The sequence below is a fragment of the Dunckerocampus dactyliophorus genome, chromosome 2 (assembly GCF_027744805.1).
Source record: "Dunckerocampus dactyliophorus isolate RoL2022-P2 chromosome 2, RoL_Ddac_1.1, whole genome shotgun sequence".
In the NCBI taxonomy this organism is placed as follows: domain Eukaryota; kingdom Metazoa; phylum Chordata; class Actinopteri; order Syngnathiformes; family Syngnathidae; genus Dunckerocampus; species Dunckerocampus dactyliophorus.
The window spans coordinates 8,009,163-8,035,450 of record NC_072820.1 but is presented as its reverse complement, the minus strand read 5'-3'; the positions used below and the strand labels follow the sequence as shown (position 1 = coordinate 8,035,450).

At 39.3% G+C, this 26,288-nt stretch overlaps 3 protein-coding genes across 6 annotated transcripts in view; 1 reads left to right on the top strand and 2 right to left on the bottom strand.

The window, feature by feature from the left end:
- hfm1 (helicase for meiosis 1) overlaps positions 1 to 15,676 on the bottom strand; it is a 36,302-nt gene extending 20,626 nt beyond the window's left edge. Inside the window, exons 1-3 of one of the 4 annotated variants that reach the window (XM_054766763.1) lie at positions 15,502 to 15,656; positions 14,860 to 14,907; positions 9,586 to 9,645 (exon numbers count right to left, since the gene is read on the bottom strand). In XM_054766763.1, coding sequence (XP_054622738.1) covers positions 9,586 to 9,645; positions 14,860 to 14,907; positions 15,502 to 15,508 — 115 coding nt within the window. In that variant the 5' untranslated portion in view covers positions 15,509 to 15,656. Of the gene's footprint in view, positions 1 to 421; positions 6,594 to 9,585; positions 9,646 to 14,859; positions 14,908 to 15,501 lie in introns of those variants that run through there. The other 3 variants (XM_054766766.1, XM_054766764.1, XM_054766765.1) reach the window with 3 other exon arrangements.
- Positions 1,154 to 16,017, top strand: znf644a (zinc finger protein 644a). Its single transcript, XM_054766768.1, has 6 exons — positions 1,154 to 1,421; positions 3,368 to 5,825; positions 7,269 to 7,838; positions 10,411 to 10,536; positions 13,412 to 13,514; positions 13,596 to 16,017. The coding sequence occupies exons 2-6, from the start codon at positions 3,371 to 3,373 to the stop codon at positions 13,789 to 13,791; spliced, it is 3,450 nt and encodes a 1,149-aa protein (XP_054622743.1). The 5' UTR covers positions 1,154 to 1,421; positions 3,368 to 3,370; the 3' UTR covers positions 13,792 to 16,017.
- Positions 15,556 to 26,018, bottom strand: LOC129176588 (DBIRD complex subunit ZNF326-like). The gene is made up of 12 exons (XM_054766781.1): positions 25,828 to 26,018; positions 25,432 to 25,505; positions 24,825 to 24,918; positions 23,390 to 23,503; positions 22,327 to 22,645; positions 21,890 to 21,965; positions 20,033 to 20,099; positions 19,737 to 19,884; positions 19,414 to 19,474; positions 19,208 to 19,338; positions 19,028 to 19,117; positions 15,556 to 15,680 (listed from the first exon to the last, which is right to left on the bottom strand). The coding sequence occupies exons 1-12, from the start codon at positions 25,902 to 25,904 to the stop codon at positions 15,660 to 15,662; spliced, it is 1,272 nt and encodes a 423-aa protein (XP_054622756.1). The 5' UTR covers positions 25,905 to 26,018; the 3' UTR covers positions 15,556 to 15,659.
- Between the last annotated feature and the right edge of the window lie 270 nt (positions 26,019 to 26,288).

Below are 26,288 nucleotides of genomic sequence, written 5' to 3'. Positions count from 1 at the left end.
TTAGTATTTTCCATTTATTGTCATGATTTATTGAACTTCATATTCCATTATATTAACAATTACTAGACATATCTTTTCATAATTTGCATTTTTTTAATCCAATGAAAACACAATTTTTAAAGTTAGCCTTCTACGTTTCTTTAGCACAAAATATTCATATATTACTATCTAAAATACGATTTGTGAATAACAAATTTTAATGAAATACCTGTTTCAACAAACATTCCATGTATTTTCCACTGTTTTTATGATCTTAAGAACAGAGAAATTTTTAAGCATTGCTAATTTCTAGCTAAAGAGCTAAGATAACTACATAGCCTTACGAACGGATAGCAAGCATCTTTTTTAATAAATTTTACACCAGAATACATTTCAACCATAACATTTGCCTTTTTTTTATTATCCTTTTCGGTGTACCCACCTGTGTTCACAAATTGTTCCGTTCAAGAATGCTATACAATGACGCCATATATTTGTCATTAATCTAACCATTAGAAATTTTAGTAGTCGCCCTCATTGCCAGTTTGAATGATCCGCAAATTAAAATCGCTATCAACCGTATTATTTGGCACCTTACTAATTTTAATCTCAGGTATGGCACTTTTTAAAAATATACGGGCAGAATAATTATAATTGTGTGGGAAAAAAACAATTTTTTAATGCAACGGGGGGGAAATCAGGCATATTCAAGGCTTCCATGCACATGTAATTGATTAATGTTGATCATGCTGAAAGTTTGTCATGACAAAAGAATGAGACTTTTGTGTCCTCCAATTAATTAGGTGACGTATAGTTTTTAAATAGGCAATGTTACAACAGACTAATCCATCAGGGCAACAAAGAGCCATACCAAGGCAGCTATGGGGGCATTATGGTAACGTCTCTCCAGTCTTCATCATCAATGCCTGTCTGTCAGCTAACTTTCTTTAACCAACCCATTGTGTTTTAATTTTTCAAAAATAATAACCCCCGCAGCTGTTAACTGCATTTCGGCGCCGATTAAACTAGTCTAACGACGGTTATTCACCATTATGATACCAAAATCTGCCACCTACAGGGGATGGGCATTAACTCTCTTTTATGCGTTCTATGTGGAACGTACCATTCTTAGCACTTTGCGGGGGTACAAGCGCCGACTCCAAACATTACGTGGCTAAATTCAAAGCGACAGCAACACACGTAGCTTTGATTCGACACTTAGCACAAATTGTTCACATTACAACCCTGCGAATGTCCACTTCGTTGGTTTTGGTGCTGTGCGGGAAAACATGTGCACGGTTACCCATTAAAAAAATAAATGATCTGTGCCACACCAGACCACCACGGAAAATGGCGACTGTGAAGTAGATGGAAGACGAAAGTCAGAATTTGTCAAATGCTCCGTATTCCTTGCGTCCAGTCTCCATCCACACAGTTGGGAGGTAATATGTGCTCGTTTTTAACATTTCATTGCCATCCGTGTCGAATCGAGTGAGTGGTATTTGCCATTAGCTGCAGTTTAGCTTCGGTAATGGGTTTTTTTGGTATGGAACAGCCTTGTTGGAATGGTCTGCAGCTCATGCCAGCAGCATCCAACAACACAGGCTAATATTAATGGCAGAAATATTAGGAAACAATGATCTACCAATACGTCCATAACTCCGGCATCAACTACATTGTTAGCCGGCATTACATCTATAAACTACGCTGGCGAAAGTTTTACACAATTCAAAGGCGATTGTCAAAAGCCATTATTGTCATTTAACCCTCTGTTTTGTCTCTGCTGTGTTGATGCTCTCCTCGTATTTTGTGATGATGCACTCACTTCTTGTGACACTTATATTGCCCTGCACTTCCGAGACATCGGACTTCCTTCTGTCCTTCATAAATGGTTTCAATTAAACATTTAAGCAATGGCCATGTACGATGCATTAGCAAGCTAAGTAGCTTGTAAACACCGCTAATTGGAGCAGTAACGCTTGAATAACCTGATCCCAACTGCATTTTAGGCAAGACACAAAATCAGTTGTGGTTACACATAAACGGTTGTGTACATATTGGTTTGTTCATGTACAGTAGTGGCTTGCAATATGTGATTACTGTAAAGACTGTAGCCTCCCGGCCTCAGTTCACGCATGTGTATTTTACTTATAGATAAATATTACTGTGTGAGCAGGAAGACAGCAGGAACAATGGCAGACTACCAAACTATATGTGGTTTTCTGCAGACGATCATCTTTCTTTGATGTTTTTGAAGGCTTTCAGCGTTACATCCCCATCTATTGGCGTGGCATGCATACTACACTGTTATGGATTAGTTTATCATCAGAGGACTATGAAGTTTTTGTTTCTTATCAGAGGACCATGAAGTTTTTATAAAAATTATATCACACTTTCACGCTTTTGGGCATTTTAGTCAAACTGTAGTTTGTCCATGGTGGAAATTGGCTAATTTTGAGTGTTTAGTTGAACTAACATAACAATACGTAGTATGTTTTTGGACTCTGGGAAGGAAACCCAGAAAGAACCCATTCAACCACACACTCAGTATGTTTGCGTGCTCAAAAAAACCCAACAAATTATTGCATGAATTTGCATAAAACTACATTTTAAACATGCATGTAAATGCCTTAATCGAGATCGTGTTTGGCTTTTTAAAAGTCAGATTAACATACCTAGATTAAGCGCTTGGAAACTAATTCTCTCTCTTATATGTCCGTGGTACTGGAGCGGAGCTGGCGTTCTGTGCACACGCCAGTCTCCATGGCGGGAATGTAACCCGTAATTAATTGTGGCCAAGTGGGTCATGATTGTGTAGAAATTGCAAAATGTTCTCTGCATACACATTGCTAGTAGCTGATATGTGTCAATGTTAGGTGTTTTTTTGTAGCTAAGCTAATATGTGTGCATGTTTCATGGATGTATCTTTAGCTGCAATCTAAACTGTCTAAATTTGCAAGCGACTTTACAAAAAAAAAAATTCAAAACAGGAAACTTGGGAAGTTGCAAACGTCTTTACAAAAAACAGCTCAAGTCGCTTATCATCAACAAATCTGGGAAATGCTGGCCGCGATGCTTTGTTTATATTTGACATAACAGGTCAATTGGAAACGCTAAACTTTGCCCGTGCTGAAAGAAACATAAGCGCCATCTAGCATTCAACGTATGGCCAATAATCGCAGGGGCGATTGTGCATATAAACAGGGACCTCACGCTGAGATGTGAAAAATGGAGAAATAATCTGACTAATTTAGTGCATGGAAGCATACTGACAGAAAATGCAAACTACACATCAATTGACCATATGAAATGTGTTGAACTAATCAGCGGAGTCGTCCAGGTTTTTTTTGTTGAAAAAAAATCTTTTACTTCTTTTGCTGTCTTTTAGGCCATGGCAGCTGAAATGTCATGTCTGGCAGGTGTTGATGGAGATGACAAAGATGCAGAGCCTGACATTAACGCCCTCATCCTTCTGCAAGAATCAGTGAAAATGGCGGAAGAATCAACCTCTTGCAATGATTCTTTGGACAAACAGACTCTAAAGCAATCCACTGTCCTAGATGTTCTGTCAAACACAGACATGTTGTCTCCAATTGGCTTAGGAAATGGACTTTCTTTACAAGAGGCCACACAGGCTGATGAACTCAACAGCATGCCCATAGAAAAAGATGAGGAAAAAAGCATCACCCAGTTAAAAACTGTGCAAGAAATAGATACTGCTGGAATTTGGGGCTTTGATGTGGATTTGCCGGCGAACTCGTCAGATGATTTCAGTAGCCCCAGTGACATCCAATGGGACCCTCATAAAGAGTTTATGCAGCTTCTGTGGGAGAATCACAATGATTCCTCAGGTCAGGAACCTCAAGAGGAAGTGCATCCTCTAAACAACCAGAACAGAAGAAAATGCAAAATGGACATGGTTGTCATGATGGATCCCTCAGAGGACGTGTATTCAGATTTGAGTCGCAAGTCACCTGAGGATTTTTCTCATACGGAAGACCAAGTGGACTCAGTTCCTCTCAAAGATGTCAGACAGGCAAGGACTTTCTCTAAGCTGCAGACATCCCAGACAGTGAACGTTCCAGGTTATCCCAATGGAACCATGAAAGCCATCAAGCAAGTTCTCTGCAACGTACCGGGAAGACATTCACATGAAGATAACCCAAGCCATGGCCTTTCATCGTTGAATGGGAGGCTCACAGTGAATTCGCATTCAGAGGAGAAAGCATCTCGTCACCCATGCTCAAAATGTAAGCTCATTTTCAAGAAGGCCTATCATTTGCAACGTCATATGAAAACTCATGAAGACCCACCAAATAATTTGCCAAAGACCTTTATGTGCAGAGAATGTGGCGATTCTTTCAGACAAAGTAGTCTCCTGATTGAGCACATGCGTGTGCACCATGAAAAAAGATCAAGGCTCCCCGACGAACTGAAAGGATGGGCGGAGAAGAACAATGAGGATAACGATGCAAAGCTTTTCTGCCCGCAGTGTCCATTTAGAACAAACTGCCCCAACACGTTTGTTCAACATGCAAAAACCCACGACAAGAGAAAGTTTCAATGTGACAAATGTAGCTACAGGACCGAGAGCAGGCATGATCTTCTGAGACATGACATCGTACAGCACACTGTAAACGCGGTTAGAAAGCAAATCAGGGACAGTGACTCGAAAACCTTCTCTTGCCACATTTGTTCTTACAAAGCTTTTAGCAAAAATGTTTTTAAAAATCACCTGCTGCGTCGCCACCAACAAGAGTTTGAGGAATATGAATCTGCACAGTATGCTGAGAAAAACATACAACCATCCGAAGAGCAGCACATTGCTTCTTGCACAGAAGCAGAAGATGCAGAGTTGACCTCAAAAATTATGATAAAAAATCAAGTCTCTTCAAAAAGGGCTTGTTTGCCCGCTGAGCCAAGCGACATTTCGGATTTATTTAAAAGTAACAAGATCAGGCGAGGTCTAAAGTCTCAACTAACTGAATCCAAATTGGATAAATCCATTAATGTTCTACTGTCCCGACAAAAACATGGAAGGAAGACTGCAGTGCAGAGGAAAGAAAACGCATGCGGCACATCTGTAACTGATTGGAGTTGTGAAAAAGAAGGTTCTGATCAGGTAGCCCCTCCAGTTAGGGAAAATACAGTGTTATCTCCAAATGGCCTCACAGGATCATCCCATGAGGCGGAAAGAGTTTCCAATTGCAACCTACATCAGTCGCCCATCAGGAAGTCCCCATCTAAAAGAAAGATGTCCACCCCGTACCGCAACACTTCTGACCAAGACTCATGTTTCATCTTGCCAAAACCTGTGCCAAGCCCGAAGAGACTAAACCAAGGAGATGCTGATGACTATAACAGAAAAGACACTTTCCATCTAAAAGATACAGATGCCAACATTTTTGACAATGGTGTCAATCCAGAAAATCATAATTTAATTTATACCTATAGCAGAAGAATGTCAATACGTGGTGCTCTGCAAGCATCAAAACAGCTTTTTGAGAAAGCAAAAAACACGGAGCAGGAGCAGAGCGACCCTACAATAAAAGAAGAATGCATCGAAACAGAAGTGTTTCAAGAAGCCTTTGACTCTCATCCAATGCCACTGCAAGAATCCATAGCAGAAGACATGTCAGAGCTGGAACTGGACCGCAAGAGCTGCCCGTACTGTCCTGCGGTCTTCCAGTCGGGAGTGGGCTTGTCCAATCACGTGAGAGGACATCTTCACAGGGTTGGACTGACCTACAAAGCGCGCCATGTCCTGACTCCTGAGCAGGTGGTTTGTAAAGACCGTAAGCCCAAAATCCCTCGGAAGATCACATCGTTCCAGAAACTGAAAAAAGGTACCTGTTGTATTCTTTTATTTTAACTGCCGGTTACAAAAAAAAGTATGGTTGTGATTAGGGATGGGCATTTGACTAAATTTCCTTGTTCATCTAAGGGGAAAATAGGATGTAACTCAACTTTCCATAGCTGGTGTCATGTTGCTTTTGCTGGTTGCAACTTCTTATTCGTGGAGTAGTTCAGTTGCTTCAAGATGCAATTAACAATCAATACCAGCTGTGGACTCAGTTGTTAGAAATTAACCGTACTGACCTAATATAAGACAACTCTGAATATAAGGCGATCCCTCTTTTCAAGACCTGTTTAATAATACATATTTTTAAATTCACAAAAAAATCCTTTGCACACATTTGACAAAATATTAAAAATCACGTTTTCAATGTAATTGACAGGTAGATTGCGTTAAAAAAAGGATATATTTCTTAGACGCCCGATTTCATTGATCATTATCTTAAAAGTGGCATCATACCTCATCTTCTGTTGTGTGTTAACTTGCCTTTACCTTTTGAGACACGGTCATCCCTCGCAATAGCGTGGTTTGATTATCGCTCCCTCACTATATTGCGTTCTTTCAGAAATTGATTAATTAATAAATGATTGTTTTGTGGTAGACATTATCAGTCAAAACATATTGAAATACAAGTGATGTGTAATATTCTGGTTACTAGGTGGCAGTTATGACAAAACATTGATGAGACATTAACTTACATTACCTTAACACTGCATGAAGTCAGCCATGGCATGTCTGACGTGAGTGGAAAAAGTTCTCCTACCAATCTATGTGGAAGTGGTAAATTTTTGGCTTAAGTTTAGAAGAAATAAATTTGAGGCTAACTGGCTAGTTCGCTAGCTTATTAGCTTGCTAATTCGCTAGCTAGTGGCCGCCCCAAGTCCCTGCAGCACAAGAGTTGTGCAATGTGATATAAACAATGAATAACAGGAGTGTAAAGGTGACAATAGGTGTGTTATTTCATGTCTACAGGGCTCTATTAATAAACGTATTTTGAAAGTCAAAACAGGTTTTCGATGCTCTAACTACGAAAATATTCCATTTATTAACATTGAATCCTATATCGCAGAGATTCATTTATTGCAGTCTGGAACCAATTAACCGCTGTAAACGAGGGACGACTACAAACCGCCCAGCCTCCAAGTGTGTGTGAGTGACAGGAAGAAAAGCTTTGACTCGCTGTGGGAGTTGCATGTATAAATCTCTAGACTCCAAATATAAAACGACACAACTTTTCCGACATCTTTTTCTGTTTTGTAGGGGAAAAATACTTATATTTATAGTCAATACAGTAATTAAATTGTATGATGCCATTCCCTAGTTGTGATTGAGCCCACGCCACAAAGTTTGTTTTGAATATCTTTTATGTTTTTGTTTTGGCTCTTCTACTGGACGATATTGTTTAATGCTTACTCTTGATTTTGTTTTGCAGTGTTGCAGTTGCAGCCAGATTCTGAGGAAACGGGTATCCATTCCTGCCCATTATGTGGGGACTCATTTGACAATAGGAAAGGACAGTCCAACCACGTACGTGGTCACCTCAAAAAGATTGGTAGAGGCTATTTATCAAAGAACAGATCCCCATTAATTGTACTCAAGGAGTTGATGCGGAACAAAAAGGAGTACCTGAGGGCAGTTGAGATCCTAGGAAAGAAACAAAATAATTCCCATTATGGTGCTAATCATTTCATGCCAACTTCCTTTGGAATCCACCAGAATGACTCTGATTCAAACGTGTGCACTGATGTCAAACCACTCATGCCTGTATTTTCATTATTGGAAACGGACGCTGACAAAAGGCAACTACAGACCAAGTTAGAAGAGCAGGAGTCACTTTCGGACACCACTGCATTGATAGGAATTCTGAAGAAGAGAAAGTGCCAGGAAGACTCCAAACCCAAGGGGATTTTACATATATCCAGGTACCCTGTAGCAGTCTCCTCAAACAGTGAACATAGCTCGGGACCAAGAGTTGCGTCTTCACTGCCAATCGCTACATCGGGTAAGTAGCCTTATCAAAGGCACTATGTATAATATATATATATATATATATATATATATATATATATATATATATATATATATATATATATATATATAATAATATCTAATAAAAATATATAGTGTATAGTCATGGAAAAAATGTAGGCCACCCTTGTTTGTTTGGACAAATATAATAACAAAAATAGCTCACAAGAGTTAAATTTTTGGCAGTAAAGTGCTATAGCTATTCATGTAATAACTTAAGTGATTTGGGTTATTATCAACAAAACCATGGAAGTTGCTAGATATCAGCTCCTAAACTCTTATGAGCTATATTTGTTATCATTATATTTGTCCAAACAAATGTGCCTTTAGTTGTATCAGGCATTAAAATGTATCAATAAACTGAAGAAACAAGGGTGGTCTAATCATTTTTTCCATGATTGTATGGTCTTTAGGGGTGCAACAATACATGTATTGAACTGTGAAATACAGTGATCTCGATTGGATACAATTAGGAATTGAACAATACTGTAAGCCGAGTCCCAAACGTCACACGACATAAGTCACCTGACAAACTCTCCGCGAAATGTATTTGAAACTTATTTTACACATTTGCCAACATTGCTCAAACCTTACAAACTTGTCTAAATCACTCCAAGGGTTTTGGCAGTTCAACTGCACTTTTTTTTAATTTCACCCGTCATCCACAATCTTTATGTTAAACATGACCAAACGCCTTTCTCTTTTCTGCACGTTGTAAAGAAAAAACAGCTAGCATGTGGGAGCTAACAATGCACATTACAGGACACACCTATTTTGACCATAAAGCCCTAAAAAAAAAAACGCCAAAAATGTTCTATTTACATAACTGATCTGTATATAAACCAAGCTACAGCAACACTGTATTTGTAGCAGCTAACACAAAACTATTTTCTGGCGTAGTTGTGCTGGGCCTCACGCCACGGCCGAGCGATGTTGAGTGCGATAGGACAATGTTCAAAACAATGCGGTAGGACACCAATCTGTACTGACTAGGAAACATATGAGCAACTGCAAATAGAGAACCAAATTATCCCAGGGTTCCATGTTTTGTTTATACACAGCTAATGGACTGTGTTGTGATAGTTGTGATGTGCTATGTGCTCCATGTATCACAATCAATATCATGGTGACTTACTAGATGGACAGTTGTCCAGCTGGTCTAGGGTGTCTTTTCCAGTTTATGTTGGGTAGGTGGAAGAAAGTTTCTATCACTGCAGTGTTTGTTAACGGTAACAATTCTTCTTTCGTTGTGACGCAGTCTCATGGAGCAATGTCCTCCTCGACATACACACGAAGCCTTTCCATTGATGGTAACACTGTATACCACACTCAATTTCTGTTGGTATGACTTGACAAGCTCCACATTTACACCACCAAGTCACGCCGGTGTAATGACTTGCCCCCTATCTGCTACTTTCGAAGTTTCACTCTCTCTTCCTGTGGGCTCATCCTCCGTATATTCAGGCTCAAAAAGATAAGGATTGTCATTTGTCCAAAAGTAGTCTGCGGCGGCGGCTCTCACAAAGTCGGCCATGATTAGTAGTAGCAAACAGACATGCACTTGAAACACTGCTGCTGTTGACGGAAGTAGCACTAGATGTGAAATCAATGCTCCCTGGAAAGAAGTTCTGGTAATGTTTAAAATGATCAAAATACTCTTAGTATTACACGTTCACAGCATGTATATAAAAATATATATATGTAAAATAAATATATAAAACCTTGTTGGAGGTGACTTGGCAGCGATCTTTGGAGGTGGATCTTTGGCTGTCTCTTTATATCTTGAGAACGGACAGAAAAGACAAAGATGTGTGTTCATGTCTCATAAGGATTGTGGATGATGGGCAAAATTACAAAAAATGTGCAGTTTTCCTTTAAGACTCGTCTCACTTTTGCCAGAAAACATCTTGATGATCCCCAAGACCTTTGGGAAAATACTCTGGTCTGACTAGACAAAAGTTGGAACTTTTTGGAAGGTGTGTGTCCCATTTACATCTGGCGTAAAAGTAACGCCGCATTACAGAAAAAGACATCACACAAACAGTAAAATATGGTGGTGGTAGTGTGACGGTCTGGGGCTATTTTGCTGCTTCAGAACCTGGAAGACTTGCTGTGATAAATGGAACCATCAATTCTGCTGTCTGTAAAAAAAATGTCCGGCCATTTGATTGTGACCTCAAGCTGAAACAAACTTGGGTTCTGCAGCAGGACAATGATCCAAAACACACCAGCACCTCTGAATGGCTGAAGAAACGCTCAATTGCAGCTGTTGTAGCTAAGGGTGGCACAACCAGTTATTAGGTTTAGGGGGCAATCACTTTTTCCACATAGGGCCATGAAGGTTTGGATTTTTCTCCCTCAATAATAAAAAGTTTCATTTATAAACGGCATTTTGCATTCAGTTATGTTGTCACCGACTAATTAAATTTGTTTGATAAACATTTAAATGTGACAAACATGCAAAAAAATAATAATTCAGGAAGGAGGCAAACACTTTTTCACCCCGCTGTAAGTGTTAGATGTGTGAATGTGTGTTCCTTTTGCAGAGAAAGGTGAATTCAACAGGAAGGCGTGTATCCACTGCAATGCAAGTTTTCACAGTGGCGTTAGCCTGTCTAATCATCTCCGGGCATGTGTAAAGCGGAAAAGAACTGCTTCACTAGAGGGAACCGGTAAGTGCCAGCCAAATAAATTGCCCATGTTGCTCTCCAAAGTACCCAGAACTTGTTTTCTTACACGGCACAGTCTAAAATACAATTTAACAAACCAAAAAAAAAAAAAAAAAAAAAAAGCGGGGGAAAAAATGGAAGTGAGCAAAAAAAAAAAAAAAACGTAAGAAATACGAATAATATTTTCACGTGTAACACAAACCAAACCAAAGGTTTTTTTTCTTTAAATACAGTATGTCCAATTTTAGCTTATACTATACATTGGATTGGTTTTAGCCAAAATGAAAAATATCAAAATGACCCAGCATCTTTGGATTTTTCAGAATGTTGAACATCCAGGCTCTAGTCGGCCTATTTTACAGTGTACAATAATTTTGTAGTAATATACGTTTAAGCATGAACAATGTCGAAGCCTCTCCAGCTGTCACGAACGTTACATAATTTGTTCTAAAAGTAAACTAACAAATATTTCAATTTACCAAGGTCAACAGACATTAAAGGTTACAGATGCACGTAATCAGTGTGTCTTTGCAGCTATAATGTCTACAGCAGGGGTCACCAACGTTTTTTCTTGCGAGAGATACTTTTATAAAATGAAAATGGCCACGAGTTACTCATTTTTGTAGAAATGATTTTCATACCTTATTTCAACCCAAACAAAGCAAATATGCTTGTTTTACCAAAACATTCACAAAATGCTGCTATCCACAATCCACATTTTATGTTTCAGAATACTTTTCTTTCTAGTGTTCTCACATTATTAACTGAAAACCTGACTGAAAAGCATGCTGGCGGGCACCTCATGTGGTCGTGGGGGGCTACCTGGTGCCCGCGGGCACCACGTTGGTGACCCCTGGTCTATAGTGTAATACACCACCAATTGTGTGGCAACAGTCTTTCATACTGACCAGTAGGGATGGCCATGATTGATCACCTTTTCATTAGTTATTCTTTCCTTATCCTGTTCAGGGTGAGCTGGAGCCTATCCCAGCTGACTGTAGGCAGGAGGTGTGGTACACCCTGGACTGGTCAGCAGTCAGAGGGCACAGTGACAAAAAGACAACAACCATTTGTAATTTACGCCATGTCCAAATACTGCTACAGTAGAACCCTGCTATTCAAATAAATGTGAGTAATTGAGACGCGCATAAAAATGTCTATTTTTGACAGTCTGCTGCTGCATCGAGGCGCCACCGTACGCTACGCCGGCTCACTCCTCCCCCTCCAAACCCTCCTGCTGCGAGCCGATTTTGGATCATTTGCAATAAGTGACTTTTGTAATTATTAGATTAGATCTCCACAACCCTCCCCGTGTCTCTTAAATTGCCAATTTTCACTTGTTACAAATGAAGCTAACAAGCTATTAAGCCCTACAATATGCCTCTGACATGTAAAATGCATTTATAGTAAAACATGTATAAGTACTCACCACTAATGAATGATGAAAGAGATGAAATATGAGTCACGGTCTAGCCTTTAGCCTGGTCATCAGGCCGGTGCTACAACCGCCCTTCTGTGTGTTGTGGGGCTGCCTTAAGCTCCCTCTAAAGCAGCAAGCAGTGGTACACGGCTCCTTTGGCCACTGGGTCATCCTAGCCCGACAAGGCGTTTCCCCAAGCTGTGTAGAAAATCCACATTGCTTGCTTGCTTGTAATTCCAATAACAACTTACTAAAATACATGTTGTGTTCACCTTGCTGCAGGTTTTGAGGCCAGATTGTAATCAGGTTGACTGTTGAAGCTAGTGCTTCCATAGCCTCACGATGCCGCCATCTTACACTGACAATTTGTCGTGATCACTGGGTTGTCGTCGTAACGGGCTCAAGCACTTGGGGGCAAATATAGTCGGAACGAGACTCCAAGTTGAATCAAAGTGAAAATGCCTCATACATTTATTCAAATACGACTTTTGGAAAAAGTTATTACAGAGTTCCTGAGATTAGTCCATCATGAAGGAGAAAAAAGTTCAAGAAAGAACCAAAAAAAATGCAGAGAATTGTGGCTGCTGCTCTCTTGTCACGTGCAGCCAAATATGATCACGCTTGAGTTTGCTTTGACCAGCAAAATTTGAAATAAAGTTGAAAATAGGAAATGCATAATTGCCTATAAACCCGGTTTGTGACAAAAAATGCTTTTCAACAACAAAGCAACTGAAGACATAACATGGAGACCTAATCAACTCATCTTGGACAAGAAATAGAGGCAAAACATATGCTTGCCATCTACAAAACCTAAACTCATGCAAAACATTGATGGACAACATGGAAGCAACTGAAAAATGTAACTACCGGAAAACATTGAGGCAAAACATTTAACTTCATTAAATGCAGACGCCGAATGACAGATGACAGCAAAATATTTAAGAATACGGAAAAAGTTAAGTGAATTGCTTGTCACTCCGTAGTAACAGGCATTGACTGAGACAGCTATGAAGGGGGGACATATCTGACCTTTGGCCTTCAAAAAAGGTAATATTACGACTTTTTTGCTTGTGAATTTATGATTTTGTATTCTCAATCTCAAGATTATTTTTTTTCCAATTTGGCCCTAATACTCCGTCATAGTAACTGATTAACCGTGATAAACTAGAGATTACTGCACTTCATTTCATACCCTGGTCAGCCTATTGATCAATTTGAGCATTGCTGCCATCTAGCTGGAGGCTTGTTTATCGTTCAAACATGAATAAATAAATACATTACTACAGAAAGTCCCCCTGCCTCTCATAGTGTGCACCACTGTTTGTGAACAAGCATGGAAAGAACACAAGCATGGGATGAACACAGCTGAGATTCGAACCTAGAACCTCTTAGCTGTGAGGCAGACGTGCTAACCACTGCCAAAGTCCCTTTATTCCTAATATAAATTGTTTCTTTCAGCATTTGACTGTAAAGCGAGGCGGCAGCGTTTAAGGCAGAGCTCAAAGAAGAAGATGCTTCCGTTAACACAAACTCCAGAGGAAATGTACAGACTTACATGCAGGTAACCTCGTCTGGCCCTTTTGCGTGTCAGTGTGCCATCACGTCGGATGTACTGTAATGCATTATCACATTCTCCTTACAGGTTCTGTGACCTCGTCTTCCAGGGTCCCTTATCGGTCCAGGAGGACTGGGTTAAGCATTTACAAAGACACATAATGAACACTGGTGTCCCCCACACTGGGCTTGGCATGGTTGAGGTCACATCACCATCCACAGACTTGGCTTGCATCAAGACAGACCAAGAGAACAATCTGAATGCTGCACAAGCCACCTCGTGAAACCAGTGGGGGGCTTTTTTCTGTTTTTTTTTTTTTTTTTAGACTTTACTAGACTGTATGTGTATGTACATTGGATGTTTTTTCACTTTTTTTTAGTCAAGTACTGTCCAAAAGTACAAAATTCATCTTTAAGATTGCCCGTATACGTCGAGACACTTGGCAGGTGACAGTTATTTTGGATATTGCCTGTTTTCTGTTTTGACATGCATTCACCCTTTGGAAGTACAGTTCCAAATAGTCTTGTTTTCATGCAGTAAGTGTCCACGGAAGACAACCTATACCTCAGATTAACTCGTGTTGGAGTCAACCCTTTTTCTAAATTTGGGAGCACCTCTGCTGTATTTTAAAAATGCTAATTGCTTTGTTCTACTCCATTATCATAAACCCATACACACTTCGTGACAGATTCCAATTAAGTGATCAGTATCAGAAAATTTCACTAAAGACAAAAAAAAGTGACGAAAATAAAATGTGCAACTATTATGCATAGAACCTTTTTTTTCTTTACATTTGATTTTGTTTCTATTTTAACTATAGAGTGGAGCCTCCCAAGTAGAAGACGACCTCTTTCATGCCGGTTGTCTCTAATTTCATGTATAAAAAACCCCAAAAAACAAGTTTTCATTATAAAGTTCGTTAAATGCTTAGTGAGCTGAAATCTTATGAGATTTGCTGACGTCTTATGTGACGTCCCGTTTGATGAGCTGTTCAAACTCCATTTTTAGTTTGACTTTTGAGGCATATTTTTCCACCAACTTATGGCTGAAAATGTTCAGTTGTTGGTGTTTTCAACTTTGGAGGTTCCACTGTAAAATGGGTAAGAAAAACAAACAAAAAACTAAACCATTGCTGTTCATGCCCTACATCCACGTCTACGATATTTAACGATGAAATATATGGTTTTTAAATAATTTAATTTTGAAATGTATTATATCACAAATACAATGTTTAAAACATTTGTGTTTCTAAATAAATTTAAAAAATGCACAAGTTGACTTTTCTCCAATGTTTTTTTCCCCCACAAAAGTTCTACAAAAGGCAGATTCAAGGTTTTGGGGAAAAAAATACCTGAAATGCTGCACGTACACCAGTGGCATGCGGTCAGGGGAGACTCACCTGTCGCGATAAAAAATACAAAAACGAATAATAATAAATAAATATTTGTCCATTGAACCGTATTATAAGTGTATTTTCTGTACGATTCCAATAGTTTTTAACATCTTAATAAAAACTGCTGAATTTACAGATTTCCTGATCTAATACAAGGAAGAAACCTAAAATGAGACCACCCCGAGCATGGCTTCTCAATTTTGTGCGCAAGCCCCACCTACCAGTTTCTGTTCAGTTTCTGGTCAGCATGTCGCAAATAACAATGTTGCAGAGACATTACACACCATGACTTTCTATAGCCAATGTAATGTATTAATGTACCGGTAAGCATGACATTATTCTTGCTAATCAGACAATAAAATACATAGAAATGTCATACTGGAGGCACTTGCATAACCACTGCATCTTGAAGCGGTGGGGGGTGTGCGTGAGCTGGAAGACGCTTGACATTGACGCCCTTCCGCAGAGGAAAAGCCAGCGGCATAGAAAATGGATGGATGGAAGTATCATTTGTTTTTAAACTAAAGTGAATGATTCTCTTTTTTTGGTTGTTCTCTTAATGAGTAACCTATATTAACATAAAAAAAGTCAGTGCCTCACCAGCCATGATCCTCACCGCACATCACTGGTGTACGTACACACACACACACACACCATCAAATTGTACGTGGTTGTGATGGTGAAGGTGAAGTCCATTGTTAACTTGTGGCAAACAGCACTTGGGATGTCGATACCATCATTGGGGTGGAGGTCTTCCGTCATTCAAACTGGCTGAAACCCTATAAATACAACATATGTATATATAATTATGCTTTTTCCACATGGTCAAGCACATATGTACAGTTGAAACTAGTCTTAAGACAGTCTCCATAAGGTACATACTATTCACACTTGTGTTCAATTAACCACATAGTCTCCTATGGTTTCTGGGTGATGTGGCTGTAGTCAACCTGCTGATGTACAGTGTTCCCTCGTTTATCGTGGGGGATAGGTTCCCAAAATAGCCCGCAATAAGTGAAATCCGTAGAATAGCCAACTATATTTTTGTACAATTACTATCTATGTTTTAAGGCTGTAAAACCCCTCATCATACAACTTTATACACTTTTCTCAGACGGGCATTAACGTTATCACATTTCTCTCTTGTTTAAACACTCTCAAAGTTCAAATTTCGTTTGAATTTTAATGATCAATTTAGAACAGGGGTCACCAACACAGTGCCTGCGGGCACCAGGTAGCCCCCACGACCACATGAGGTGCCCGCAGGCCAGCATTCATTTTCATTTTCTAAAAGTAGCTCTCACAAGAAGAAACGTTGGTGACCCCTGATTTAGGAGATTGGACACAAGAAATTAAGTGGCTCACGGCTACCACTCCTCTGATCGTGACGCCATTAGGCTGTAGCGTTTTTGTATCCTTATTAAAACATATTCCTCCTCATCGTCCTCCATGAACCAAAGGGTAATTTACAGTATTCCAGGCACCCAACAGCCGCGTAACTTCTGCCTTCATTCAGCATGTGTGTTCGCTAGCTGCTCGCGATCATACAACAGGAAACAGGCAGTCATGCACGAAGACTGATTGACAATGATCTACAGCCAATCAGAATGCAGAACACAATGGGCGGGTTCTCCCTTAGCCAATCAGGACTGTTGTGGTTCTATATTTATTGAAACGACCTGGACACATCTTCATCTCTCACATGAGTATACAACACCCTCTACTGGTAGTAGTAGTAAATACAATAACAGACCCAAGCAACAGAACATCGATAGATCACTCTTAATACACCACAAGGACACAGAACACAATGCATGATTCATACGCTGTTAAAAAAACATGCAAAATTGCGCTTAAAAAAAAATCGGCAAAAGAGCAAATCTGCGAAAGGTGAACCGCAATGTAGCGAAGGAACACTGTAGTGATGGCAGTAGCTGCATTTGAAGCATACTGAGCAGCTTTACTTACCTCTGCATGAATGTGTATTCACGAACAAGAATCAAGCATAAAAATGGCAAAATGAACTAAAGTACATATATAAGGCATTCAGACGACGCATTCAAAGACGCTGAGAATGTTATGTAGTATTCCACACTGGTCACCAGATGTCAGTGATGTTACTGTAATGTTTGGTGAGACACACAAACAACATATTTGATCACCGCAACAACAGGCTTTTATTGCAGGTTTGAATTATTCTCACAAAAGGCACAATAATCCATAATAAAACACAAGCTACTGTTGCTGCAGCAACCTACACCAAACTAAACCTCAACTTTGAACTCCCGACGTCACTTCCTGTCCGCCCGCCACTCAGCTTCCCCAGGTAGAGACATTTATAGCAACACACTAGCACTTAATTACTCGCTTATTTACTGATTATGTCTACTATATTAAGTAATACGAGTGTAAAGGTGACTATAGGGGTGTAACTTCATGTCTAAAAGGGCTCTAATCGTAAACACGTTTTCTAACTACGAAAATATTCCACTTATAAATAAGGAACCCTACTTTACGTAAGTTCATTTGTCACGGTTGGGTCTGGAGTCAGTTAACCACGATAAAACAAGGGATTATTGTAGATCCCACCCCCTTCCTCATAAAGTACATACATAAAGTATGCTCCGTGTAACACAAGCATGCCCATTTCTTATGTTTGTTGTCAGCTCATGATAGCGATTTGGCAAAATGTAGCTGTCATTGAATGCACAGTCGTCCCTCGTTTATGCAGTTAATTGGTTCCAGACCCGACCGCAATAAATGAATTCTTGTGATATAGGATTCAATGTTAACAAATATTATTTTCGTAATTAGGCCATAGAAAACTTGTTTAAGACTTTGAAAATGAAATTTTTAACTTTATTAGAGCCCTGTAGACATGAAATAACACGTCTATATTCACCGTTACACTTCTGTTATTCATTGTTTACACCACATTGCGTAGGGACTCGAGATGGCCGCTAGCTAGCGAGCTAACCAGTTAGCCTCGAACTCACATCTTCTAAACTTAAGAACCCAACACCTCACCACTTCCACATGGGATGGGAGGAGGACTTTTTTTCCCTCTTATGTCGGACATGCCATGGCTAACTTCATGGTGTGAAGGTAATGTAATGTAAGGTAACGTCTCATCAATGTTTTGTGTCATTACTGCCGCTGAGTGACCGCAATACTACATATCACTTGTATTTCAATATGTTTTGAATAATAATAGACCATTGTCCACCACAAAACAGTGATCGTTTATTAATTCACATCTGAAAACCGCAATATGGCAAGGGAGTGATAATCGAACCACGACATTGCGAGGGAAGACTGTATATCGTAACAACATGAATGTAAATGGTTGATTGCATCACTGAGACTGCTTTTGTGTGTGTGTGTGTGTGTGTGTGTGTGTATACGTGTTGTGGACGTATACATGAATACCACACAGCTGTGAGTGACAGCCATTATTTTATTCGCGTCGAACTAAAATTTACGACAATTTTGATGCAGTTTAACTCCATTTTTCTATACTGCTTCTCCTCTTTAGAGTCGCGGGGGCATGCTGGAGCCTATCCCAGCTGACTTTGGGCGACAGCTGGGGTACAGCCTGGACTGGTCGCCAGCCAATCGCAGGGCACATATAGACAAACAACAAACGACAAAGATTCATACCTATGGACAATTTAGAGTCGGCAATTAACTTAGCATGCATGTTTTTGGATGTGGGAGGAAACCGGAGTACCCGGAGAAAACCCGCGCACGCGCGGGTAGAACATGCAAACTCCACACAGAAATGAGGGCGAATCGAACCCAGGTCTTCCCGATCTCCAGGCTGTTACTGTGTTGGCCAACATGCTAACCACTAGGTTACTAACTCACTAGGTTGCTAACTCATAACTGTAAAAAAATAAAAATAAAAATTGACATTTTTTTGTAAAAGCTACATTCTTTTAAACCACTATTGCTGACATATGCTAGCTGGTGGTGGTGATCTTATATTTTTTGGTTATAAATAATGTAATAGGGAGTGAGTTGCATTTAGGATTAAAATCTTGGTCTAACAAAGAAAGTGTTTGGTAAGAAAAAAGTTTTTTTTAGTAGTATTTCACCTGATGAATATTTAGTATGTCAGAAATACCTTGAGGAAATTTTCAAACTGAGGCTGCAGTTCTTTCATGATGGTATCTGCTTTGTCGAGTGAAGCATGTCTCCGCTGTGCTCCAAATTCCTCCAAGAATTCAACAAAATTCCATTGTTAGGGGAGAATTCTATGTATGACAGTAGAGTACAGCTAATTAGCGCACAGCACAGATGTTACCTTTGTGTTGGAGAGGTGTTCCGGCGAGGTGATGTGATTCTGCACAGATGATGCTGCCGTGGATACGAGAACTTGGCACGCTGCGCAGTGGAACAATGCTACCTTTGTCATGTGGTCGTTCTCCTGCAGAGCTGACCGAAAAGAGAAACACTGTTCTTTAGGCTGAGCGTAGCGTAGGTAGGTTTTTGTCCTGAAGGCTTCACTACCGAGAAGAGAGCTGTCATCTATGGCTCGGCTGCACTTGATGCTCTTATACAGCATGACGTCCTACAAAATTAAAACACAGGGTGAAAATATGTGCATTTCTTTCATGTTTTTCCACGTACTAAAAACCAAAACATCGCCTTGATACCACTCACCTATCGTCCAATACAAAAGCTGGATGAGTAATACCGCCTTTACAAAAGAATATAATGCTCTGTTTTGATTAACATGCTATTCATTTCCAATTTGGGCCTGAAGCTAAAAAGGTTTGGGAAACCCTGCTGTCAGTAAACCCGACTTTGGTCTTCTAAAGTGAGTCTTTTACCTGCAGGAAGGCTATAGTCATGTCGTCATAATTATTCTGCTGCTGGATGTGCTCCATTATGTCCCAGTGAATTTTGCTGTCCAAGTGGTCCTCCAGCTCCTTCCCATTGCTCACTTCTATGTCGCACAGGTCACAGTTGATGGTTATCCTTCAAAACCAGAATAGCATAGAATTTGTTAATAGTGCTGTGGTGCATTTTAGGTGGAAATCCTTTTTACACTTTTACATGCTTATCCTTCTCATTTGCACAGTCAATATCCTAGTTAAATAAGCCAGGGGAGATGTGTGCTACTCACTGATCCATTCGTATAACTCTGGTCCTTTCACTTTTTGTCCTACTTGAAGACGCACTCTGTTCCTCTTCTATAAAAACGGTACACAAAAACATTTGTGATTGGATGTTTACCAATCTAACGATGATGGGAAACACATAGAGGCAATAAAATAACATTCCGTGTCCTAAGGTAGTGGAGGCAAGAACTGCAGACCCTCTGAAATACATTAGACAACTATAAACAGCCCCTCAACATGTCAGCGCAACATCTACCGTAGGTGTTTTATGAGTTTAGATTAAAGATTTAAGTAATACAGTTGTCCGTCGCTGCATCGCAGTTCGACATCGCTCCCTCACTCTATTGTGATTTTTCAAAGATGCATTCATAAATGATCGTGGTTGACTATGGCCTATTATTAGTTTTAAAAAAATGCATATTTAAGCAAAAGTTACGTATTCTTGGCCTAAATTAAGCATTTTCAAACATAGAAATGTTCTAAACAAACTAAAATACAAATACAGTTTAAGGTAGTACAAGATGTTGATGAACTGTAGTCTACAGTGGCCACTAGATGTCACTACAAACACGCACCAGACTTGATCACCAACGACAGGCTTTTATTATTTTATAATTACATCTCACAAAAGGCACAATAATAACATAAAAATAATAAAATAATAACTACCAGGCTACTGTCGTGGCCGTACTCCAGCTAAAATTCAAGTCTGAGTCGCCGAAGTCACTTCCTGCCCACACGTCCGGACATTTATTGAAACACACACGAGCACGAGTCTTATTTATGTCTTGAATGGCTTATTTTCTTGGATTATGTCTACTACATTGGGTAATATGAGTGTAAAGGTGACTATAGGGGTGTTATTTCATGTCTAGAGTGCTCTAATAATGGCAAAAATCTTATGTCGAAAGTCAGACAGGTTTTCTACGCTCTAACTACGAAAACATTACGTTTATTAGTATTGAATCCTATTTTGCGGAAATTCACTTGTGACGGTTGGGCCTGGAAATGATTATCCACAATAAATGACGGATTACTGTACTATCGTGAATAATAATAACAGGGTGTTTATTTAGCTTAAAAGCAAAAAAAATGGGGCATTAAAACAGGGTCTCTGCAAGTTTATACACATCAAATTTAAGACTTTTAAAGACCATAAGGAATACAATTTAAGATCCGTTTATTCATTCCAATGCCTTGATGCCAGGGGCGTCACGATACCCTCAGCTCACGAGACGAGACGATACACAATATTGGGTTCACGGGAACAACGCAAGACGATATTTTAACATTACTTTAAAAAATTTTAAAAAAAACTACAATGGCAAAATTTTCTTTTAACTGTGTCACTAAACAATGCAGGTACATTTTGAAATGGGTGAAATGTATAACTTTGTGTGCTTGTGATGCTTTTAACTGTTGAACTTTTTTCCATCAATGGAAAAAAAAACCCAAAAATGATCAACGTTAAAACACTGATGGCAGTTGTAGCCTCTACTGCTAATCATTAATGTTTATGTGTAGTTTTGTGACGACACAAGTAAAACGGATTGCACATGGCAGAAAAGTAGCTTTGTTTAACAGTAAAAGAACTACAGTTCCCATGATGCTTAAGAGTGCATTCCCAGGAAGTAGTTAATTATCATCTACTTTGGACTATCACGTACTGTATTTGTATTTATATGTACTTGGAATTGTTTACTGCATGTAAAACTATATTTGTAAAAAAGTTTGGGTTTTCTGGAACGAATTAACTGGATTTACATGATTTCTTCAGGGAAAAATTGATTCAGTTAGCGCCTGTTTCAGTTAAGAGTCGCACCTTCTGGAACTAATTGTTCTGAACTGTGGTGCTTTTTTACCTGCTTCTACGGGCTCCACCTCAATCTGATGGTCCTGCAGCAACTTGGGTGAGGACAACCTAACACGTGGGACCATCTGTGAAGGGGAAAGGGTAGTAACTGGTTCAGAGAATCATAGTATTATCAGTACTTGAACATAAAAACATACCTAAAAGGGCCAGGGCTGAATAATCATGGAGAAAAGTCATGAAATACCAAGATGTATTGTTCCACTCCAGTCTTGTAGTTAGCGGTAATGTGCATTAAAAAAGGCTACCCATTTGCCACATACAACAAGCTTGCTGGATCCAAAAATAAATGTCTTGCTCTGCTCCATAATCCCAAACATGAAATCTGTAATGTTGTTCATGTGTTACCATGCTCACTGACCGGAAGCACACACAACTAGACATCACATCACACTGACACTATACCGTGCTTCTGTGCTCTGGCCTTACCATCCTTTCCCCTCCATCGGGACGCTCTCCTCCATAGGGTGTACTCATGGATCCATACCCTGGTGGCTCCAGTGATTTAATGTCCGGGCTGTAAGACCGCCATTCAGGCAGTGTGTGACCTGGATGGCTCTCACTGTGTCCGTTTTCCGTGTTATAGTCAAGGGGTCGGCTTAACTCCCAGGAGGCCATGACATGACTGCTCCTGCCTGGAGACAAACGTTGCCGCTCAGGTGGGAAGTTGTCCTTTGTGTGCCATAAGCTGTCATTTGCCGAGTCCGAGTCAACCGCGTCGTTATCAAAGGGGTCATAAAGTTCAGCCCTGGTGGCAACAGAGGGAGGATGACTGTTAGTGCGTCATTTTCTGTCATAACATCGGAGTTCATCGACGAATGAATGAGGCGCTGAGTGCTTAAACTAGTCAGTAAAACACTTTTTAGACAATACAGTATGCTGGAATTTCCCCTTGTGGGACTAATAAAGGCATATCTTATCTTATCTTATCTTAGATAAGTCAGTCAGGAGAGCCAGGGTTCGAATCTCCATTTGGGCATCTCTGTGTGGATTTTGTATGTTCGCTCTGTGGATGAGTGGGTTTTGTGGCTACCTCCCACATTCCAAAAACATGCATGTTAAGTTAATTGGATACATTAACTCAGGGGTATCCAAAGTGCAGTCAGGGGGCCTTTTGCTGCCTTCGGCTGTTTTTTGTTTTGTTTTGTTTTTTTAATTGGCCAGCTGCACTAAAAATATAAAAAGAAAACTAAAAGACAGCAAAAATCTGCAGTAATTTTACAAAAATATTATCAAAATATTGACAAAGTTGTAATCTAGCAAGAAAAAGTCATAATTTTATGAGAATAACGTTGTAATATTATGAGGAAAAATAACATTTGAGTAGCATAGAGTTGAAATATTACAGAAAAAATGTTATTTTTTTGTCGGAATATTATGAGAAAAAACAGAACAAAATAAAGTAAAGTTGAAATTTTTTGTAAAATTAGGTTGAGGAAAAAGTTATAATTAGAAGCTACACGCCATAACTGGCTTCAGAGCATTTTCTTACCCTTGAGACACAGTGCCTGAGACAATATTGGACACGGGCGGGTGAGCAGCCTTTGCTAAGTGCTGGTGGTGTGACGGTGTAGAGGTCACAACATCATTCTTGTATTTTTCATATCTAAGGCAAAGCACAGGGAAAACATCAGTAGAACATTTAAGTTAAAATAAATGCAACAATGCAACACTAGCCATTCTACAACATCTTTCTCAATGAGGTTGTGAGAGAAATAAAAACATTAAAAGGACATAAGAACTTGGATGTCATTGGTGGTTCCACTTCGGCTGTAACAAACTGCAAATGTGGGTAAAATGACTTATGTTTGATGGCAGCTAATGGTAGGGATTTGGCAAAGTTTAGCTACTAATGTTATATATATATATATTTTTTTATTTCTACAACAGCATTGTTTAGTATGTCTTACTTTAAATTAATTTGTAAAAAATCGGCATTTTTTTTAAATCAGTTCTTTTAAACCACTTGTATATGCTACCTGGTGGTGTTGGTCTTATATATATATATATATTTTTTTTTTTTTTTTTTTTTATGTAATTTTGAGCCACTAACATACACTAGCTTTAAGCCAGGGGTGCCCAAACTTTTTCCACCGAGGGCCACATTCTGAAAAATGAAAGGATGCAATGGCCGCTTTGATATTTCGCCAACCAACACATTGCGATATGCTAAGAAGCTACTGTGTCTGTAGCCCAAGAAAAAAAACAGCATTTCAGCGTTGTCATATAGGTGAAATGCTACTGAAAATGACGTTTTTTCCATAATAAGAGTTTATTCTTATAAAACTGCGACTTTTGTTCTTCATTCCATTATGACTTTTTTTTATATTTTGACTTTATTCCTGTAAAATAAAAGCTGTTTTTTATCCATTTCTGCTGGGGGTTTTTTATGTCCCAACTATTTCATTTCAGCTTCCCTCTTGTCAATTTTCTTCTCATAATGATAACTTTATATCTCTTTTTAAAAATAATGTATTTTTTCTTTATTTCAACATGGTTACAAAAATGATATTTTTCCTTATTTTACAAGTTTACTCTCATAAAATTGCATCTTTTTTGTTGTTACAAAAATAGATATTTTTCTCTTAATATTTTGACTTTACTATGGTAAAATGTCTGCTGTTGCTTTTTTTTTTTTTTTACTTAAAAAATATGATTTAATACTTTAATATTTCAACTTCATGCTACTAAAATGACATTTTTCCCTGATACTATTACTTTATTCTTGTGAAATTATGGCTTTTTTTCCTTGCTACATTACAACTCTTCTCCTAAATAAATATTTTGACTTCTGCATTTTTGCTGCCGGTATTGTTTTTTTTAGTTTTCTTATTAAATTACATTTTTAGACTGTGCTGCGGGCCGCACTTTGGACGCCGCTTCTTTAAGCAAAACCAACTGTGCCTATATGCCAACCTGCAACTTACCTTTGCACACTGCTTTGCTCCTGGGAATCATCTTCAGGATTTTGCTTGTCGACTGGTTTGAATGAAGACTTCCATTTACCAGCAGAGGCTTGCGCTAACAGGTAAATGAACAAAGAACACGTTATCTTGACTGACAGGACATAATTCAGTGTTCATTCATTTTCATGCTATGCATTTTCAAACCATTTTAGGAAGGGATTTTGTGATGATAAAATAACATGTTTAAATGTTATTGATTTGGCTACAAGTACACATGGGATTGTGATTGTCGTCAATCTGATAAAACTACACCGTCAGGTAGATCTTTGCTTGTTAAGATGTCTTGTGATAGATTGGCGCGACTCCATGTGGTTTATTACTAGAACACTGATTCCATTTCCTTTTTAGATACTTGTCATATCCCATGTCACCGCTAGAGGCCTCTCTTGCACATTTCATTCCCATGGAAACAAAATATCCTGTCATCAAAAGAAAGTTACATTCCTGCTCGTTTTATGCCAATTTTAAGCAACACTCAACGTTTAGTGGTGGATTGACACAAAGTACGGGTCAAGACGGGATTCCTTTTGAATGCATGTGTGTCTGCTAGGTGTACTTAAACCGCTACCTGCACTAGTATACTCTGCGTTTCTCCCAGCAGCTGGAATGTGTACCTTGCTTTCGTTCAAGTCGCAATGTACTCTGTCAATAAAAAAGACAACAGAAATAGCAATAAAGAAAACAAGCAAATGCCACAACAGCAGCCATGGAGTACCAATGTACGATGCTAATCAAGGGGTGTCGTTTCTGCAACAACTCGTATCATGCTAGCAAAGCTATCTAGCATTAGCCAAAAAGCTACAAACACAAGCACTTCAGCGATTTTTTTCATAGTAAATCAAACAACGACCATACAAGTTGGCTAGGAAAGGTGTCACACTTTTAAACTGTGCTGAAAAAAAGACGTTAGGTTAACACTGGTTAGCGGCTACAAAATCTTCAGAGAGCACAATAGGCCTATTACCTGCTAGCTTGTTGCTCTTTGAATAGTCCTCTTCCAACAGCCCCTGTGGCTCGTCTTTTATTTATTTGCTGATTCATTGTTTATTATCCTTAAAGTATTTGAAGTACAGCTATGAACGGCGACGGAGAAGCTATAAGTTACAGCTCAGTCAGGACATGAGAATGAAGTCGAGATGGTCAAGTCATGAACGAATCGTTCCAACCTCGCGAGTGGTTTTTACTGAATCGGGACTCACTGGTACTCGACTCCGTTAACTCGTTCACTGATTCACCCCTGGTATCCATCCATTTGAGTTGACTTTTAAATAGCGAGAGAGTGTCAGCCCCCCTGATTGAGTTGGAGAGATGGTTCCACAACAGCGGAGCCTGTTAACTAAAAGGTCTGCCTCCCATTCTACTTCTAAAAATTCTAGGAGTGGCAAGTAATTGTAAATTCTCGGTGCGCAGTGTTCTCCTGGGTTG